Below are 20,852 nucleotides of genomic sequence, written 5' to 3' on the forward strand. Positions count from 1 at the left end.
GGCTAGAATCTCCTGCCTGCTTCCCCAATGCAGGGCCTGCTGGTCAGGGGCCCTACCCCGGCCTGGCCTCAAGACCATCTTCTGCTCAGAACTGGGCTGCATGATGGTGCTTAACGTGGTGGGGAGGCAGGTTCACATCTCAGATCAATTAGAAGTAGGCAAACAAGAGGCAGCCAAATTAGCCAGTTACAGAATTTCATAGACATCTGCAATCATGCTATCAAAAGGGAGGGGTATATACCCTTGGGTTATTTCTCCTGTCATGTTCCAAAAAAGGGGATATTATCTTTCACAGTGTACCCTAGGACAGACTCTAAGTACAATGGGATCTATATTCCAGCATAATTCTTTATGATAGGGGTTTTGCTGTACCATCAAGTATCTGTAGGGAGTAACTGAAACTTGGGCTTCAGTGGAAATGCATGTATGTTACCAGTAGGAAGAGCCCTGTGAGTTTGTAGCTAATGGGACAGATCCCAGGGTTGTGTGTATAGTTATATGCAGGAGGATTCTGCTAACTAATTCTAAAAGACTGAAGAGTGATGGTTAGCAAAAGGTCTAACAATCCTAAACGTCCTATTCTAGATACACAGCACCAGCACAGAGCGAGTGAAGCTTGGAGGTCCATAAGCAGATGTATCTCAGATGAGTAATTGGATGGGAGCATGACATGCAGCGTTAAAAACGGAAGAAAACAAAGCAAACTTAAGACGTTAAATCGGTACAAATATAAAAGTGTCTACATCTAGGACAACAGTAATGGCTTGTTTTGTTTTTTTCCATTTGTCTGTGATGACTCTTGTCAGATTTTATACCATACACAATATCTATGTTGTCTTAGATAAGACCGTGATGACAGACTATTTTTCCTGATTACTTCTGGTATACTTTTAAGAGCCTAAGATAGCACTGTGCATCCATCAGATGCTCTGTTTTGATAGTACTATTCGAAAACAAAATTAAATGCCAGCTGAACAATGGGGTGGCCACCACAGGCACCTCGGCAGTGAAATTGAACTGGGGAGATGAGGCAGGAGGTATGTGGTTGGATATAACCAAATCCCATCTGCCCCCATGCTGCTGCAGCCAGCCCCACTGTGGATGAGGCTCTTCCTCAGGCAGATTACCATCGTGGTCAATTTTATCATCAGGCATTTTTATTAAGTATCTCCTGCAAGGCACTGTGTTAGCTCATCCGTTTCACTTAAATCTCAAACTTTATATGCTGTAAAGTTCCCTCTTTAGTTTTTAAAAGGCGACTATAAATGAATTGTGCTTAACTCTCCCCTTCTACCACTAATTCTTTTATGTCTTTACTAGAGGATGAAGCCCCAAATTACACATAATGCTCGAGTGGGATTTTATCAGGCCTGTTAGTCAGCATTTACTTTAAGACACTAAAAAGTGTAAGAACGCCCTCAGTGCCCATTATCACTTTCTCCATCAGTGGACTTTGTGGTTCTAATTGAAAAGAAAAAGGCTGGCCTACACAAATGGAAATAAATGTGTCTCTCGGGTGTAGCAGTGAGTAACGTGAAATGACAGGGACATTGACAGTTTAGTTGGAGCTTTAATTTGGTTTGGGCCTCAGAAAAACACATAGAAAATAAAGAGAGACTTACTCGTTCTTGTCCAGCTGTATCCCAGATTAGGAATTTATGTAGCTCATTTTGGTACTGGACAGTCTTGGTCATAAAAGATGCCCTATAAAGAAAGACCTAAATGATCAGAATACAATTATTTAAAGCACGTTTCCAGCCCCAGTCGGAAACATCACTTATGCTTAAACTCCCAGCTCCACGCCATATCCTAATTATGTTCCCCTCTGGAGTATTTATAGGATGCTCAAATGCTGGCTGTATATTCTGTCAAAATAAAAAAGTGTTAGACAGAACTGCCCAGCAGAAAGAAGGAAGAATTCTTGAGCTTCTCATTGCTTAAGCTCCATATCTAAAGAACTAAGACAGAATTGGATAATTCAGACATTAGCCTCCCTTATAAAACACAGGAGTTATTATTTTAAAAGATGTTATGAAATCTATATCCCATCATAGATGGCTGAGTAGGCACTAGTGTATCATTGAAGCTAATAAAGTTAAGATACTTAAGAATTAAGAATGAGCAGAACACCTGAAGAAGCAACTGCTGCATCATGCTGACCTGATGTATCCTCAGCACAGGTGGCCCCATGTAGTTTCATCAACAAAACAAGTTTTGTCCCCTCCCCTATCCAATTCTCCAACCCTCTGTGTGTGTGTGTGTGTGTGTGTGTGTCAGGGGGGTGGTGGGAGGTCACAGTACTGGGGATAGATCCTAGGGCCTTCATATGAGCTACACCCAAACCTCCTTTTAAATTCTGGGACAGGGCTTCATTAAATTGCCGAGGCTGGGCTTGAATTTATGATTTGTCTGCTTCAGCCTTCCAGAATATTGGGATTATTCTATCAATACCATATCTGGCTTAAAACAGGTTTCTCAACTGAGGTTCAATCCTGACGTCAGGGTCTCATCCAGCCCTTGATGGAGGAAGGAACCATGATTTACAGGTCACATAGCTCATTGAAGGCAGAAGTTCCAATTACTTTTGGGATCCCCTACTTTTTGGAGGATCTTCAGTAAGACTTCAAAGCTTATGTATTTTCTGTGGAGTCAGTGCCTGGATACTCTGGGGGTTTCTAAATAGAACTTTAAGTACCCTGCTACTAGACCTCATTCCCACACTACCTTCTGCTCTCCAGCTCACCTGGAAAGCAGTCTCCTAGGAAATCTTTCTCTCCTTGTCTCTGTACAGCATCCTAGAACAGTCCAATTTATAGAACCTAGAGGTCTTTTTTTTTCCCTTTTTTTTCTTTTAGCTTCTACTGGATAACAAGCTTTTTTGGGCCAAAGTCTCAGTTGTATTCTTGAACCATACCCCAATCAATTCAATCAAGACAGTGAAGGCAATGACTAGGCCTTTTTATACATGTTGAGAGTGTGAAATATTTTTGTTGAGATTCAAGCAAGAGATAATCTTTAACAAAGTGTAAGTTTACTAGAATGACTTCTGGAAGAATCACTAAGCTTAGAAGAATATCACAATTTTTAGTTTTAAAAACTGTAACTCTGAAATAATGAATTCCTGGCAATGTTTATATAAATGTACGGCATGGAACTAGCTTTCAAAATAGTGATGGTGATGAGGAAAGGAAAGTGAATTAGGAGGCAAGATCATATATTACTGGATAGGTGTTTTTAATTAGATATTTATTTACTGAAAACTTACACCTTTGTGTGCTTAGTGAAGTGACTTGTACATAGAAGATAATCAATAAGTGGAAACTGTAACAAGAAACTTTTGAATAAAATTTTTAAAAACTAACCTCCCCCCAAAAAAGGGAAACTTTTGGTGACTCCCTATGGTTGTGCAAATGTTTTCTCTCACAGGAAAGAACTAAGCGTTCAAAAACCATTGTGTATTATAAAGATTAAATAAAATGATATATGTCAAAGTGCTCTGTAAATTATAAAGCTCTGTATCTATACAAGGTATTATTATTATTAAGGGCAGCTCCAGGAAAGTTTAAACTTCGCAATTAGTGCCAAAAGCACAATTGCAACTCAACCCTCCATCAATTATGGCTGTGGAGTTACACTGAGGACAGCAACCAGGCACCCAATTTCACAGAACCTGTGCATCCAATGCATCTATCCTTGCTCAAAGGACCACAGAAGTATGTTTCAAGCACACCAAAACCTGACAAAGGTAAACACAATAATTAAAAGGAAATGTTTCATTACAGAACTAGAACTCAGTGAAGTCCAAACTACTTACCAATCATTTCCCTCTAATAAAATAAACTTTTATCACTGTGTTATGAGACAGACAACACATAGATAACCAAAGTGACTGAAAGGACTAGCCCATTTTTCGCTCTGGACCACCCTTCCGGCGCATCCGCCTTGGTACTCATGGCGACTCCTTCTGGTCCACTCTCTTGTGTCCAACGCTCTCTTCTTGGGTTTCTGTATCTGTTGGCCTCTTGTCATTGGTACCACTTGCCCATACTACTGCCCACTACAGCAATCCTTGCCTCAGCCACCTGGAAAGGCCCCAACAGCCTCTCCATGTGCTTCTTCTACCCTGACTCTGTGGAGTGTCTGTCCTGCTGGAGGAAAATCACAATACAGGTACACAAGCAAGAAGATTCTACCCTGTGTCAGCTGGGCTGCCTCTCAAGCCTTTTCTCATTCCATGCAGAAGTTATGCCACATTCTTATGCTTGTGTTCCAGCTCCCTGCCACTCCCTATTACGCTCTTTCCTCAGGGTACCTGATTGTCTCAACATTCTTTAAAAAAAAAAAAAAAAAGATTGTAAGTCCTCTGGCTCCCAACAAGTTTCCCGGCTGACACTCCCAACTTGAGAAGGGGTGGATTTCCACCAACACCAGCATGAGTTTTACTTTTCTGACTTTGGCTGAGTTAGTGATGTCTTATCCTCTGCTTATACATCACTGCCATTCTGGTTCATGATCCCAGTACATCTGGCTTGGGCCATGGTAGTCATCAAATTGTTCTCCAAGTCTGAAATCCTTCCAATAGTGCTCACTTTCACCTCCAACCCCAGTCTTCTCTGGCTGGATGCTCCTTATTCTTCGGATCTCAACTGAAATGTCAGTGATCACAGACGCTTGGGACACCCACTCAAATCAGGCAGCTTCCTATCCAATTCCATTTCCTAAGAATTTCCTAGTACAATGGCTGAGCAGTTCATTTTTTAAAAAATTACCTCTTCAATGTCTAATTCACCCATGAGAACTCTAAGGTTCATAAGGGGCAGGGAATTTGCTGTAGTTCTCCCTGTGTAAGAGGGCCACCTTCTTCAACTCTCTTCCTTGCTATCCTGGAACTCTAACCCACATTTTCTGTGGTGCCCATCAACTACTTATTCCAACAACTCCTGAAGCATAAAATAAGTACCACCAATCAAGTGCAGGTAAAGAGTCAAGATTAGAGATTTTGGCTCTTTAATTGTAACCCGGGGTGTGGTGTCTACAGCATGAGAGAAGTGGTTCAAGTAGGTAGGGCAGGGTGGGCTATGCCCAGGATCCTGATTCAACCTCCACCCAGCCAACAGGCCATAAGTAAAATCTAGCTACTGTGTCCTTCCATCACTGAGGCATTTTAAGAAGTCACTTATTTTATGGGGGTATCCCTGCTGCTCACTCATGCACTGAATCAGGAGCTGCTGCTCGAGTCTGAGCTCAGGTGGCTAGGGTGAGATCTCTCACCTCTCTTTCTCTGGATCTCACAATGTCTCTTCAAAGCAAATAAGTATCTCTGTTCATTTTTAAGAGATGAAATCTTGAGCTATCATATCTGTAAGAACCATTTCTTTCTGCTCAGCATTCAGATTTGGTTCTTATATGTAGTAATAACACCCTGGACTCAGGGTCAGACTTGGGCAGAGGTATACCATGTTATACCTCTCAAGTGATCCACATTGAACTCTGGGCTTGCCCCAGGGCAGAGGCTTTCTGATTGCCTCAATGGCTAATTTCTTGCCATAGCTCCAATCTTGCCTGTTGAGGACAGCAGCTTTTCAAATGTGATTGACTTTACTTTAACTATATAATGTAGATACTTCATCACACTTAACATCATGAAGATAGGGCTTACCTCCATCTTACCCTGACAATCATTCCAAATTCCACGTTCTGTCTTAGAACATTAAATTTCCTTCTATAGAACAGAAACTAGTCTGCCACTACTCTTTGTCCTTTGTTACTTGCATCCAATTTTGCAGAAGAGCTGTCTGGTTCTTCATTTTATATATAATCTACACTTGAACCTCAACCTCTGATATAAATTCATAAATTGGACCCTAATCTTTGGGCAGGATTACTACAATTTTTCCCTTCTACTGTCGCTCAAACTCCTTTAACGTCCAAGTTAAATGATGCAGAGGGTATGATAACTTCAATATCTTGCTTTTTGAAAAACAGGCAGTGGCTCCCTGCCATTCAAATGATACATTTTTATTTTCTAGCCTGCCATTTACTTGTCTGATAGCCTTATTTTTCACTACTAAACCGTCTCTCTTCAGTCTGCCTAGGCAGATCTTATTACCTCTTTAATCTAAAGTCCCTACTAGCATTATTTCTGAAAGCTTGAATGCCTTTCATATACTTTTCCATTTTTCATGACATTCCAAAAATATGACTTCCATGCACACCAAATAGTCATCATCTTTGGTCAGAGTACGTGTTCCTAATGAAAATACATGCCACAAGATGTTTTAAAAATTTCTTTACATTAACTGCAGTTACTTGTTTACATCTCTTGGAACACAGATGTACTATGACATCACATTTGAGAATCTCTTACTTGTGAGCCTTTTTCTTGGAATGGCACATGAGATACTGTCATTTCTATAATATAGGTAAATAATGCCTTTGGAAGATGAACAATTTGGTACACTTCAAAATTAACAAAAGAGTGTAACTTATAAACACTTTAAATCTTGCCTGCCCAGCAAGCCTAAGGCCCTAAGTTCTGGTACCAAAAAAGAAACAACAACAACAAAATAAATCACTTTAAATCTCAAATACCTGGATCTCTAGCTTATATAGAAAGAAACAGCATTAAATACCAAGATTGAAACAAAAAGACCACTTGGACCTGGTGGTGCATGTTCTTGCACTCAGGAAGCTGAGGTAGGAGGATTGTTGTGAGTTCGAGGCCAGCCTGAACTAAATAGTAAGACCCTGTCTAAAAATAAACAAACTTAAAAAGACCAAATAGAACAGACTGCAATGGCGCATACCTACAATCCCAGCACTCTGGGAGCCTGAGGCAGAAGGATCGTAAGTTCCAGCCTAGCCTGGACAACTTATCAGTATAGCAAGACCCTGTCTCAAAAAAAAAAAAAAAAAAAAAAGAGTTGTGGATGTAGCTCAGTGTGAAGACCCTGGGTTCAACCCCTAGAACCATAAAAAGGAGAAAAAAACAAAAAATGCAAAACACATGTGAGATCTAGAAGTTCCACTAACAGAGATACCAAGGGCCCTTCAGGAAGTTCCTGAAAGGTGCAGGGAACTGAACAGGTGCTCAAGGATGGTTAGCATTACACAAGGGTATATTAGACTAGTCCGACCTAAGGGATATCTTGCCCCAGTGCACAGCAGTTTCTTCTCAGAGCCACTACCCACTGAAACCTATAGGGTCACAGTCACCCCAAGCAAACCATTTATTACTTTCTTCACTTGGTCACATGCACGAACACTTTTGGAAAAATAGTTAAAATCAAGGAAAGTATCATTTAAATGCAAAGGTAAGTATGTAACAGAGTTTCGCCTCCTCTTTCCCAACTGAGTCAAGAACACCTTACAAACAGTACACTTTCACATGATAAACAGCATCCGTGAAAACATCAGCTGCCCTGACTAGGTGTTGTTTTTTATTTGGTACTGGGAATCGAACTCAGAACCTTGCGCTTATCAGGCAGACACTGTGCCACAGAGCTATATCCCCCACGCCAGGTGTTCACTGTTGCTGGGTGCTCTCCTACTGTCATGTGTGTGACCCTATTTAATCTTACCGTGAGTCCCTGGGTTGGGTTGATTCTTTCCCACCACTGAACGGGTAAGAAACTGAGGAAACAGAGTCAGTAAGTGGAGCAGCTAGGAACCAAGCCTGTTCTCTGCAGTACCACTAGGATGTCTTGCACTGCAGCTCTGTTTACTCAAACAGCTGCCCTTCCACTGTATGGCGGGAAGACCGGGCAGGCAAGATGAACAAGACCCACTGCCCCTGAGAGAACCACACCGCGGGAACTGGTCAGGTAAACAGATAATGACAAGGCACATATTCTGTAAGATAGTGAAGAAAGGACAGAGTGTGGGAGCAGAGAGGTAAAGCCAAGTGTGAGTAGCGAGGAGTGGTGATGCCAAGTGTGGGAGGCTAAACAAGGCCTCCCGCAAGCCTATACCACAACCCAAGAACCTGTCAGTAGGTAATCTCATATGGCAAAAAGCATTCGTCAGATGCGAGTAAGTTAATCATCTAGTGATGAAGAAGAGGATCCTAGATTACATAGGTGGGATGGATCCAACACAGGGAACTTTACAAAAGGAACTAGGAGGAGATGGAGTCAGAGATGATCTGAAGATGCAGTGGAGACAGAAGTGATGGGCCATGAAGACAGGAAGCGGCCGCACACTGAGGCAATCATTAGAAGCTGTTAAGGGCAAGGAAACAAATTTTCCCTTTAGAGCCTCCGGAAGGAACCAGCTCTAGCAACACTTTGACTGTGAGCCAGCAAAAGTGATTTTGGACCTCCGATCTCCAGAGCTGCAACACACATTTGTGTTCTATTAAGGCAGTTAGTTTGCTGTAATTGGTTGTAACAGCAAGAGGAAATGAATATATCACACAAGGCTTTGGAAAAGAGATGAATTTTAAGCTGAACTCAAGAGTCAAGGAATTTGACTAGCCTGATGGTACAAGAACTGAAGAGAGTCACGTTCCGGAACTGAACACCAGGAATTGAAGGACAGAACTGTAAAGTCGCAAGAAATAGCCTTATTGTTATGCAGGGCTAGATCTGGTATGGCTGGGCAGAGAGGTAAGTAGTGTCTGAAGACCACAGAAAAAGCTCCAGGCAGGCAGGGGACAGCTGACGGAGGCTGGTAACAAGCACCTCCTTAGCATGAGACCCCATCTTCTGTAAGCCAGCATATCTCCAGAGGCCAGTGCACCATGGCTATCATTTTTGCTATACCCGTGCTCTGTCTACAGTACTTCTGAATATTTTAACAAATCACATTTCTCTTTTAAAATGGAGCCTTGTCTAAGCAATAATATTGGTAAAATTAAAAGCCTACAAGTTTCATGGACTAGTTTTAGTTTTTCCAAGAGATAACAAAACATTTATCAATATAAATTAAAAATTTTACCTGTGTACCATCTGAAGTCATCCCACATGGCATTTGAGAAAAGACAGCTAAAGTGAAGAAAGTGACCAACAAGAATGATGCTACCTAATTAGAAGACAAACTCTCCGAGGCCCCAGGCCCCTACATGGATGAACAAGAGTCACCCAACTACCTACTACTTTTAAGGACCTTAAGAGGCAGAAGCAGTGACATTCATGTAGGTAAAACAAAAATAAAAACAAAACAAAACAAAACAAAATGGAAACACCAACCAAGAAAGGGAAGCAACTTAAGAGGCTCCTGGAAACAATGTTGGACAAAGATGGAGTAGGCTTTCTAGGAATGGAAAAAAGGGACAATTTCAGACTGACTGATACACAAAAGCCACAGGGTACTGACTGGGGTGACAAAAGGGACAATTCTGAGCAAGTATAAGCCAGGTTTCTGGGAGCTGAGGTAACTATGCATAATGATTATTTCAGTCGTTTCTAAACTGTAACTGTATTCCTTAATTTCTGCAAGAGGGAGTACATTCACATGCTTCAATATCCCAAATGTACAAAATGGGTATATACTGGAATGTCTCCCTCCTATGTCTCCAGCCAGCTCCTCTCTTTGGAAACTTGATCTTACCAGTTTCTTTCATAAATACAATCTTGTGTAGTTTCCCCTATATCCTTTTTTTTTCTTTAAACATAGGCTTTTTTTTTTCTACCCTAAACTATACCTAAGACGTCAATGCATATAAACATATAATGTTTTCTCTAGCTGTATCCTTTATTGTATTAAATAACTGTACTATACTTCATACAATCAGACCCTTACTAATCAATCATGTTGCCAGTATCAGTCTTGCCCAATTATGAACCTGTCATTTGGAGTTTATAGGTACTTATCTGTATGGTACAGTCCTAAAACTTGCTGGGTCAAAAGTAAAATAGTACACCGGGTAAGAATGCAGAGCTCTAAGCCAGACTATCTAGCTTTACTGGTTTTGCCACCAACTGGGTACCAAACTGCTAGGTGTCAGTTAACTCTAAAAACTCTTGTTTTTCAGTTCTCTCACTGAAAACAAGGAATAACTTCATGAGTATCTTCCTAAGTTTCTTGTGTTAAATGCTTGGTCCCCCACCTGGCACTGGTGGGAAGCGGTGACCATCTTTAGGAGGTGGGGCCTGATGGGAGGCACTTGGGTCACTGTGGGGGCCTGACCTGTCCCTTCCTTTTTCACTTTCTTTGCTCACTGTCCATGAAGTAACACTTTTGCTCCACCCCCGTGTTCCCACTATGCTGTGTCACCTCACCACAGGTTCAGGTGATCAGGCACTGGAAGCTCCAACACTGAGCTAAAATGAACCTTTTCTTTTTCTAAGTTATTTATTTCAGGCATTCTCTGATAGTGACAGAAGGCCGATTAACACAAAAGAATTTCACACAATTATATATACTTTACTGAGGTACAACTGGTGTATAACAAAATGCAAATGTAGGTTTTTTATTCCAATGAGTTTTGAAATTTCACATTCTCATGTAACCATAACCCAAAGTAAGATAAATAGTACTTCTATAACCCCAGAAAGCTCCGCTGCATTTCCAATTTATTCTTGTCCTCATCTTAGGCAAACCACCGAGTCTATAAAAAAATATAAATGCTGCAAATTAAAGGAAGTGTAACACACACACACACATATATATTAATTTAACTTAATTTTTCAGGGGGTGCTGGATTAAATACAGGGCCTTGGGTATACAAGGCAAGGGCTCTACCATTGTTCTAAAGCTCAACCCTATGAAAGGCTTTAAATTTCCTATCTGACTGTTTCTCTGCTCCCCTTCTTTTAGGAAAATAACATTTTTCATAATCTATTTAATCTTCTGTGCTGCATTTTAGCTAGACTTTGTGTTTTCCAATGGTTTCTCTAAGGATTATATTACACAACTAAATTTCAGCTTATATCCAAATAATATACTATTTCATAAACAACATAAAAATCTGACTGTCTGATTCTTTGTAGTCCCTTCCCATCCATTATACTCTCATTGCCTTATTTTAAATTCTTGGTTGGCAGATTTTCTCTTTTTTCTTTTAATATATTAAAGACACCATTTCACTGTTTTTGGTGTCCGTTATTTCTGCTAAGAAGTCAGTGATAATTCTTATCACAGTTCTCTTACATATATAACCTGCTTTTTAAAAAACACCTCTTCTGATTGCTTTTTTTTTTGAGACAGGGTCTCACTATGCAGTCCAGGCTGGTTCTGAGCTCACTTTGCAGCCCAGGCTGGCCTCAAACTTACAACGATCCTCCTGCCTCAGCCTCCTGAGTGCTGCGATTACAGGCATGCGGCCTGACCACTTTTAAGATATGCCCTTTATTTCTGGTTTTCAGCAGTTTGACTGTTATCACACCTACGCTATGGTTCTGGTTTTATTCTAAGTGGATTTTGCAGATGTTCTTGGATTTGCACACTGATCACTCCAGTTTTGAAAGTTCTTGCACATTACCCTTTGAATTGTTTCTTACATTCTCTTCTTCTAGTCTTTCTTGAAGCTGACTGTATATGTGACATCAACAACATCTAATTTTAAACAAAAAACAATCTTTGTCTTCCCTTTGTGGTTCTACTGTTCTGACTTTAAGTGGACATTTTATGTAATAAGCTTAACAGCAGATGCCACACACCAGAATAGAGAATATGTGAACTGGGTTAGGGTTTTGAGGATGGCTCCTTGCTATCCAATTCTACTCCTACTTGGAACTGGATAGCAGGGCTTGGCTGTGGTCACTCTGACTAGTGGAGACAGTGATCCTGTGGAAAGGCTGTTTTGAGATCACTTGCCCCAGAGCCTCCCCAGTGGACAGCCCAAGTGTTTCTATCTATGGAAGATTCTATCCCTCTGCTTCAGCAGAGGACAAGAGCAGCCATGGATCTCTTCTGAACGACCTGCTGCTTTCAGAGTTTAAATAGTTTTTTTTTTTTAAATGACATCTGGGTGCAGTTGGGGTGTGTGAGTACTTTACAGTGAATATTTTAAAAAAATTCTGAAACACAGATGCAGTGGCACACATCTGTAATCCCAGCTACGTGGAGGCTGTCGCAGGTTTACAAGTTTAAGGCCATCCTGGGCAAGACCCTGACTCAAAATAAAAAGAGTTGGTGTGTAGCTCAGCGCTCTCTGGGTTCAATTCCTAATTCAAAATAAACCAAACCAATCTCTACTTTATAAGTATAACATAAAGAATTTACTTTTTCTCCAAGTAGTTGAGATGTTATAAACATTGAATTTATCTTGAATCATTTGATATTGAATTGCTTTTTTACCTTTGAATGCTAGGGTACGTTTCCTATAAGGAAGATTATTTTCTTATATAAGCAGAATAAGATCATCAATTTGTACTGACACATTACTACCATCTATTCCTTGAAACATTTGGAGTTTTGTCAACTGTCGTAAAAGAAATCTTCTGGCAAAACATCCAGTTAACCACATCTTACATTTAGTTATTATGCCTCTTTAGTCTCCTCAATCTGGATCAGTTTCTTGGGTCTCTCGACGTTTTATGTCTTGAGACTTTTGAAACTTAAAAACCAGTTGTTTTGTCAAATGTTTCTCAGTTTACCTGATGTTTATTATCAGATGCAGATTATCCAAGAAAAAAGTTAAATTTATGAAATTAAATTTGTGATAGTTCTAAAATATGCTCACTCGTGTACACTGTATGTGTGTAATACTGTTCCCTTCAAGAGTGGAGCTTGAGTCTCGGATGGGTTTAGCAACTTTCTTCTACTGAATAGAGCCCTAGTAGGTGACTCTGTAGCCCTGCAGGTTACAAAGGCGCTGTGGACTCCTTGCTTTGTCTCTTGATTCACTTGCTTTGGGAAAAGGTAGCTGCTTTGTTGTGAGGTCACTTAAGCAACCCTCGGGAGACTCTCACAGTCTGGCAGCAAACCAAGGAACCGAGGCCTCCAGTCAACAGTCATGTGAGTGAGCACTCTTTAGCCCTAGCCAGCCCTTCAGATGACGAGCCTGGCTGACATGTTGGTTGAAACACCATGACAAGCCCTGAACCAGAGCCACGCTAGCTAGGCCATTTGGCTTCTCGAGCCATAGAAAAGGTGAGATAATACATGCTCACTGCTTGGAGCTACTAAGCACTGGGACAATTTGTTATACACAACATACAAATAGAGTCGTCACCTACCATATGAACAGAAAAAAAGGAAAGAAACAGTATTATTATCTAAATAGACGTAATTAAGACAAAATTTAGACCTATTCTTGATAAAAACTCTCAGCAAACCTGGAGTAGAAACAGCTTCATCCTAATAGTGGGCAACCTACAACCAACATCATACTATATGCTTTTGAAAATATTCAATAGTACAAAATTTAGTGTTTGCCTGTAAGGCTGGGAAAGGTAAGGTTGATGGCTCTCTACTTTTTTTCACTATGATACTACAAGTCTTAGCCAGTGCAACAAAGCATGGAAAAATTAAAAGCTAAGAGGAAGAAAAAAATGCAACAAAACCTTGAAAGAAACAATGCAGAAAGAAAATAAAGACCTAAATAAACAAGGAGGTACAATGTCCAATGATCAAAAGGCTCAGTAACTTGCAATCCTGGGGACTGAACTCAAGGCCTTCATAGTGAGCTACATCCCCAGCCCTTATTAAAAATTTTCAGCCCGGCTTGGTGGCACACAGCTGTAATCCCAGTACTTGGAAGGCTGAGGCAGGAGGACCATGGAAAATTTGAGGCCAGCCTGGATGACATTGTGAGTTCCTGTCTCACCAAGAAAAAAACACAAAAAACATTTTTTTTCTGACAGACTATCTTACTAAGTTGTCTGGACTGGACACGAATATGCTATCCTCATGCCTCAGCCTCTCAGACCGCTGGGAGTACAGGTGTGTGCCATCATGCCTGATTCTCAATATAATTTTTGAACTACTCTTCAAGTCCTTTAGCAAACAATGCTGGGATAACTGGATATATGGAAAAATAATAAGCTTGACCTCACACAATGAAGAAAACTAACGAGATGGATCAAAGAACTCACTGTAAGCCAGATGTGGTGGTGCACGGCTATAATCCAAGCACCCTGGGAGGCTGAGACAGAAGGATCCAAGTTCAGGAGCAGTTTGGGCAATTTAGCGACACCTTATCTCAAAAATAAAAAAGAAAAAAAGGGCTGAGAATGTAGGCAGTGTAAAGGCCTGGACTCAATCCCCAATAATGTCAGATACGCTAACTAATGTAAAGTTGAAACTAGAAATCCTAGCAGAAAACACACGAAAATATCTTGTCTTGGAGAGAGTGTCGTACTACACAGTTCAGGCTGGCCTTGAATTCACTATGAAGCCTACGCAGGTCTTAACCTCTGTGGTGATCCTCCTGCCTCGGTTTTCCAAGTGTGGAGATTACAGGCATGAGCCATCTGACCTTGTTTAGAAGACTATGTACCTTTGAGCTCTTTAGGCAGAAAGAGGTTCCTTGGTGAGGACAAAACAGAGCATGAACCAGGCAAAAGTGATAACCAGGACTTCATTAACATCATACTATACTCCATCAGAAGACCTCGCTAAGAAAATGAAAAGACAGAAGCTGGGTGTGGTGGCATATGCCTGGAATCCCAGAGCTGGGGAGGCTGAGGCAGGAGGATCGTTGGGAGTTCCAGGCTAGCCTGGGCTACAAAGTGAGCTCAAGGCCAGTCTGAACTGCATAGTGAGACCCTGTCTCAAAAAAGACAAAAAAAAAAAAAAAAGAAAAGACAAGGTACAGAATGGAAGAAAATATTTATGATAACTAAAGAATATATAAAGAATCTATACGTTTGTGAGTCAAAATAAGTCTCTCCTCTTTTAAATTGCATGTGTCAGATGTCGTGCCTCAGCTAACAAAGATGTGTAATAATATACAGTGGTGAATGTGCTTTGTACTTCCCTAGTAACTAATGATGTGGGACATCTTTTCATTTGTCCTGAGAACTAATAAACCTGTACCCCAATTCAGAAAAAAAATTTCTACAAATTATTAATAAGAAAAAAACCCAATTAATAGCAGGCCAAAGACTTTTAAAGCGATTTCTTCTAGATGCATGAATGACAAACTTATTATTAGTCATCATGAAAATACAAATTAAAACCACAATGAGATGTCATTCTATGGCCACTAGACCTACTAAAATTAAAAAGACAGTACCAAATACATATTGGTGAAGACACAGAACATCCAGAAAGCTATACAACCCAAGTGGAAGGGTAAATAATGCAACCACTTTTTTTTTTTTTTTTTTTTTTTTTGAGACAGGGTCTCGCTATGTAGCCCACGCTGGCCTCAAACTTCTGGTGATCCTGCCTGAGCCTGGGATTATAGGCTTGTGTCACTTGGCTTGCTTTTTTTGTTTGTTTTTTTGTTTACATGTGATTGAGAAGGGGCTTATAAGAATGAGTTACAAATACTGTGTCGGTACTGAACTCCAGGTATTTTCAAATTTTAAAAACAAAGAGATTTTTTATCACTGTCTCATACAACTGAGCACTCAAATTAAAAACTGAAATGTAATCTGGAGATTGGAACATTTTGGACTGTGTGTTTTGCACATCCACTTAGCAAAAGCATATCACTTCGCCCAGGAGGCAGCAGGCTCTGACGGAACACACTCGCCATAAGCAGACGACGCATAGGTGTGCTGTGATACAACCACTTTGAATTGCTACTTGGCCACTTTTTAATAAGCTCTATAAGTATCCACTGTATGAACTAGCAAATCTATTTTTATTTACCCAAAGAAAATGAAAATTTATGCCCACAAAAAGAGTTGTAAAAGTATGTTCACAACATTTATATGTGCAACAGTCAAAAGCTGCAAACAACCGGGGATGGCCACAATTAAGAAAAAGGATAAGAAAATTACGGTCTGTTTATCTCTTACTATATACTAAATTAAAATAAAAATGGATCAAAGATATAAACACTAAAACAGAAGCATTAAACCTACTAAAAGATAAAATAGGTAAAACATTTGAAGGTGCAGAAAAGGGTTTTCTAAGCAAAACCTCGATTGCACAAGAAATAACAACAAGAATCAAAAAATGGGGTTGTATTGGACTAAAAAGCTTCTGTACAGGAAAAGAATCAATTAGTGAAGCAATAATCTACAGAATGGGAAAAAAAAATTTGCCAGCTATTCCTCAAAGGACTAATATCCAGAATACATAAAGAACTAAAAAAGAAAAAGTTTAAACCACATAAAATTAAAGATCCAGTTAAGAAATGAGTAAGAGAAATGAACAAAAACTTCACAGAGTAAGAAATACAAATGGTCAACAAATATATAAAAAACAGTTCAACATCTGGCAATTAGAGAAATGCACTTTTTTTTTTTTTTTTTTTTTTTTGGTCTTTTTAAGACAGGGTCTCGCTAAGCAGTTCAGGCTGGCCTTGAGCTCACTTTGTAGCCAAGGCTGGTCTCCAACTCTCAACGATCCTCCTGCCTAAGCCTCCCGAGTGCTGGGATTACACGTGTGTGCCACTGCGCCCAGCTGTTTAGAGAAATGCAAATTAAAACAACACTAAGATTCCATCTTACTCCAGAGAGAATAGCAATCAAAAATAAATCCAACAATAACAAATGTTGTCATGGCTGTGGTGAAAAAGGAACCCCTTTTCCCATTGTTGGTGGGAATGTAAATCAGTACAACTATTATGGAAATCAGCATGGAGACTTCTTAAAGAACTGAAATGAGGAATCCATACAACCTAGCTATTCCCCTTGTAGGTATCTTCCCCAAGAGCTTAAAACATCATATTACAGAGATACAAGCATACCAATATTTATAGCAGCACAATTCATAATAGCTAAATCCTGGAAACAGTTTGTGTACTCATCAACAACAAGTAGATAAAGAAAATGTGGTATCTATATATGTATAATGGAATACTACTTAGCTCTAGCTTAGAACACTTGCCTTGCATGCATGAGGCCCTGAGTTTAATCCCTGGTACTGCAAAACAAAACCCCACAAACCTCCCCACACCAAAACCAAAATACCTCCCCCAAATAAAAACCAAAAAACCTAAGGGAGTATTTTTTTCAATTAAAAAAAACAAACAAACAAGAAGACTATGAAACATGCAACCATGCTGACTCTGTAAAACCTTCTTTCATGTAACATTTTATTTTGTGAAATTAAAAAATAAATTATATCATTGAAATCATAATAGTGATTTCTTATGGGGAGGTGGGTTTACAGAAGGAGCTTTGTGAGCTGAAGGGAATTTCTGCACTTTGACTAGGGTGGTAGTTACATGAAGAATACTTTATCAAATCAAATCATAACCTACTTTTACAAGGGAGCCACTTTAAATATAAAGATACAGAAAGACTAAAAACAAAAGGATGGGAAAATCTTGTACTATGCAAATACAGGCCAGAGGAAATAATGTTATATAACAGAGAAATTGGACTTCAAAGCAAAATACTTAGCCAGAGCTAAAGAGCACATTTATCAGTAATATATAAAATTCTAAATCTGCAGGTACCTCATGTAGTTGCAGAATAGACAGAACTGATGAAACAGAGAAGAAATCAACAGATTAAGAACCACAGTGGCAGATTTTAACGAATTTCTTTTAGAAACTGATGAAGTCTGATATTCCAAAAAAACAGCAAGGACAACTATTTCTCCCTCTCCCCCGCCCTTCTCTCTGAATATGATTGCTGGGGACATAGCTCAACAGCAAAGCACTTGTCTGACATGCACAAGGCCCTAGGTTTGATTCCCAGAACACCCAAGAAAACCAAACCAAGGCAACATGATAAATATCTTAACCTGATTCCCCTCATAACACACAGTACCCTGCAGTTACAGAATATATAATCTTCTCAAATACACAAGGAACACTTAACAATTATGCCGGCAATCATTAAGAAAAAATTAAGGAGATGTTATTTCTACATTTGAAATTGAGAAATGTACATCTAAATGACAGTTGTATAAAACATGAAACAATAACAACTGAAAAATATTCTAGATTGAATGACAGTGAAATAAGGATACTTGGTTAAGGTTTTAAAATATAAAGATAACAAATAAAAAAGTGGACTGAAAAATCAGGGACAAAACCACCTCTTTCAAAAAGTTAGAAAAACATTATACAGGACAGAGGCAATAAAGATAAAAGCAAAAACTAATAAAATAGAGAACAGATATGCCATAGGGTTAATCCACAGCAAAACTAGTATCAGATATAAAAAGGGTTATCAATGAAGAATCTTAACATCTTTATACCAGTAAATTGAAAAAAGTCTGTGAAGTCAAAGTAAAAAAAAAAAACCAAAAACCCAAAACCAAACAAGCAAAAAAACCCAATCTACCAAAACCAAAACAAATAGCCAATCCAAATCTGAACAATTTTATAACTATAAAAAAACAAACTTCTTAATTAAATTCTATTATAGAAGGACAGCTCCAAGCCCAGATGGCAACACTGATGAATTTTAATCACTTAAGGAAGGAAAAGGAGCAATTTTATACAATTTTCCTGAAAATAACTTTCCCAACTAGTTTCTTTTTCTTTTTCTTTCTTTCTTTCTTTCCTTTTTTTTTTTTTTGTCTTTTTGTCTTTTTGAGAAAGGGTCTCACTATGCAGTTCAGGCTGGCCTAGAGCTCACTTTGTAGCCCATGCTGGTCTCAAACTCACAAGGATTCTTCTGCCTCAGCATCCCAAGTGCTGGGATTACAGGTGTGTACCACCATGCCCGGCTCCCAACCAGTTTCATAACACAACCGCAATCTTGATAAAAACTTGGTAAGTACAACGTGTGACAGAAATATATGATGATATGTTTAAAAAATTTTATAACTATAAGACATTGTCATTAATCACCCTCAAAATACTCCCCCTCACTTGAAACACATTTATCCCATCATTCTTGCCACTTTCTGAAGCAGTTTTGGAAGTCCTCTTTCATGGGTGTCTTTACATGAAGTGATCAAAAATATGGTGAATGCAGCAGCTGAGTGCCATCCAATGCAAAGGCAGGCTTGTAAAAGCATCATGGCACATCCTCATCCACTTTACTCATGGGATCTGATACCACACAACTTCTGATTTTTCTCCAAAGTCAAAGATAACATAAAAGATGAACATTTTTATTTGGGACATTTGAGGCAGCCACATCAGCATAACTAAAGACATGAAAAAGGGCTTCCAGAATTGCTTCACAAAGTGCAAGAATGATGAGGTGTATTGGAAGAGAAGGAAATTACCTTGAGGAGGGAATAATGGTAATGTATTTTTCACTGTAATAAAACTTTAAACATTTACCAAATGTTTCAATCATTCTTTATGTATTCAACAAGAAATATTACATGGCAATTTCCTCATATAAATATACACAAAACTAACTAAAGCCAGTTATAAAAAAACCATATCACAACTTGAGGTTTTATTCCATGAAAATTCAACAATAAAACCACATAAAAAGCCTAAAAATGAGTATCTGATCAGTATAATACATAGAAAAAAATCTTTTAATAAATTCAACATTATCCAAATTAAAAAAAAAATCCCTGAAAACAATGAAAAGGAGGGCACCTGTATAAGGTAGTGTGACATACAAAAAACCTAAACCAACATACTTAATAGTATGATATTGAACTCTTATCCACTAAGATTATGTTAAGATCAGAATATCCATATCACCATTTGTATGCAATGTTGTTATGGAGATCCTTTTGGATTTAATAAAATAAAAAGTTTGAGGATTAAAAATTAACATAATATTCATGTCATTTCCAGACAATACAAAATCATGTTCAAAAAATACAAAATGATCCATGTATTAGAAGCTCTATGAATTGATAAATAAATTCAGCCAGGTCACTGGCTCTAAGCTCAATTAAAAAATAACACATTTCTGCATGAAATCAACAAATAAAAATGAAAAATTTTTAACAGTATCACCTTCTATACTAACAGCATAAAAATGCATTTAAAACATCAAATCCCTGAAATAAATCTAATGAAAGATGTGCAAGTCCACTGCACAGAGAAGCAGAAAAAAAAAATACTTGAGGGAAAACAAAGAATTTCATTAAAGGGAATGATAATCTATGTGCATATATTAGAAAACTCAATATTAAAAAGATGTCATTTCTCTCCAAACTGATCTAAAGTCAATGCGATGTCAATCAAAAACATTTTAGTAGATTAACACAGTGTGTGTGAAAATACAGAATATGATTTTTAATGTTTATACTGAACTGTAACAGGTCAAGAGCAGCTAAGACAGTCTTTAAGAATAAGATGGTAAGACTTATACCTCTGTACACTATGAGTTATTATTATTATTATTTTTTATTTTAAAGAGTAAAAGAAGGATAATAATGGGCGGGCTTACCAAATTACAGACAAAGTGGTAGGAAATTATCAATGGTTGTTGTTTTACATATTGTTATCTACAAGATAGTTTCTCAGGAAAACAAAGACAAATAATAGTGAGTTACAGATAAAAGAGGTAGGAGCTTATCAATAGTTGTTGTACTATACTTTGGTATGTTCAAAGTGGTTTCTAAAGAAAATAAATAGAGCTATACATGACTGATCAACTGAATAATCACTAACTATTCTCAATGGTTGCTGCAGGAAACACATCGTAATAAACATACATCCATTTACGAAATAGCATAGGCACCATACAAACATTACAGAGTTATGGACAGATAGTAGAAAAATATCAATGGCTGCTGTAATACACGGTGGTATCTTCAAAGTGGTTTCTCAGGAAGACAGAGATATGCAAGAAAGATCTAACAAGTAGTTACAGCCTAAGGGTTCTGAAAAATGTGTATTACCTCCTCACCAGTGACTCCTTTCACTGAGGTGTGGCAGCTGGAAGGAAGGCCAGGATTGAAAAGAAGGACCG

The 20,852-nt window shown here is 38.7% G+C and overlaps 1 protein-coding gene across 1 annotated transcript in view; it reads right to left on the reverse strand.

Moving 5' to 3' along the window:
* Positions 1-20,852, reverse strand: part of Rab22a (RAB22A, member RAS oncogene family) — a gene marked incomplete at its 5' end in the record, with an annotated part of 56,992 nt that overhangs the window by 20,469 nt on the left and 15,671 nt on the right. Inside the window, 1 exon segment of the mRNA XM_013518261.1 lies at positions 1,623-1,704. Within this exon segment, the coding sequence (XP_013373715.1) occupies positions 1,623-1,704 (82 nt within the window).

This window comes from Chinchilla lanigera, unplaced genomic scaffold, assembly GCF_000276665.1.
Source record: "Chinchilla lanigera isolate Chin_1 unplaced genomic scaffold, ChiLan1.0 scaffold00044, whole genome shotgun sequence".
Taxonomy (NCBI): domain Eukaryota; kingdom Metazoa; phylum Chordata; class Mammalia; order Rodentia; family Chinchillidae; genus Chinchilla; species Chinchilla lanigera.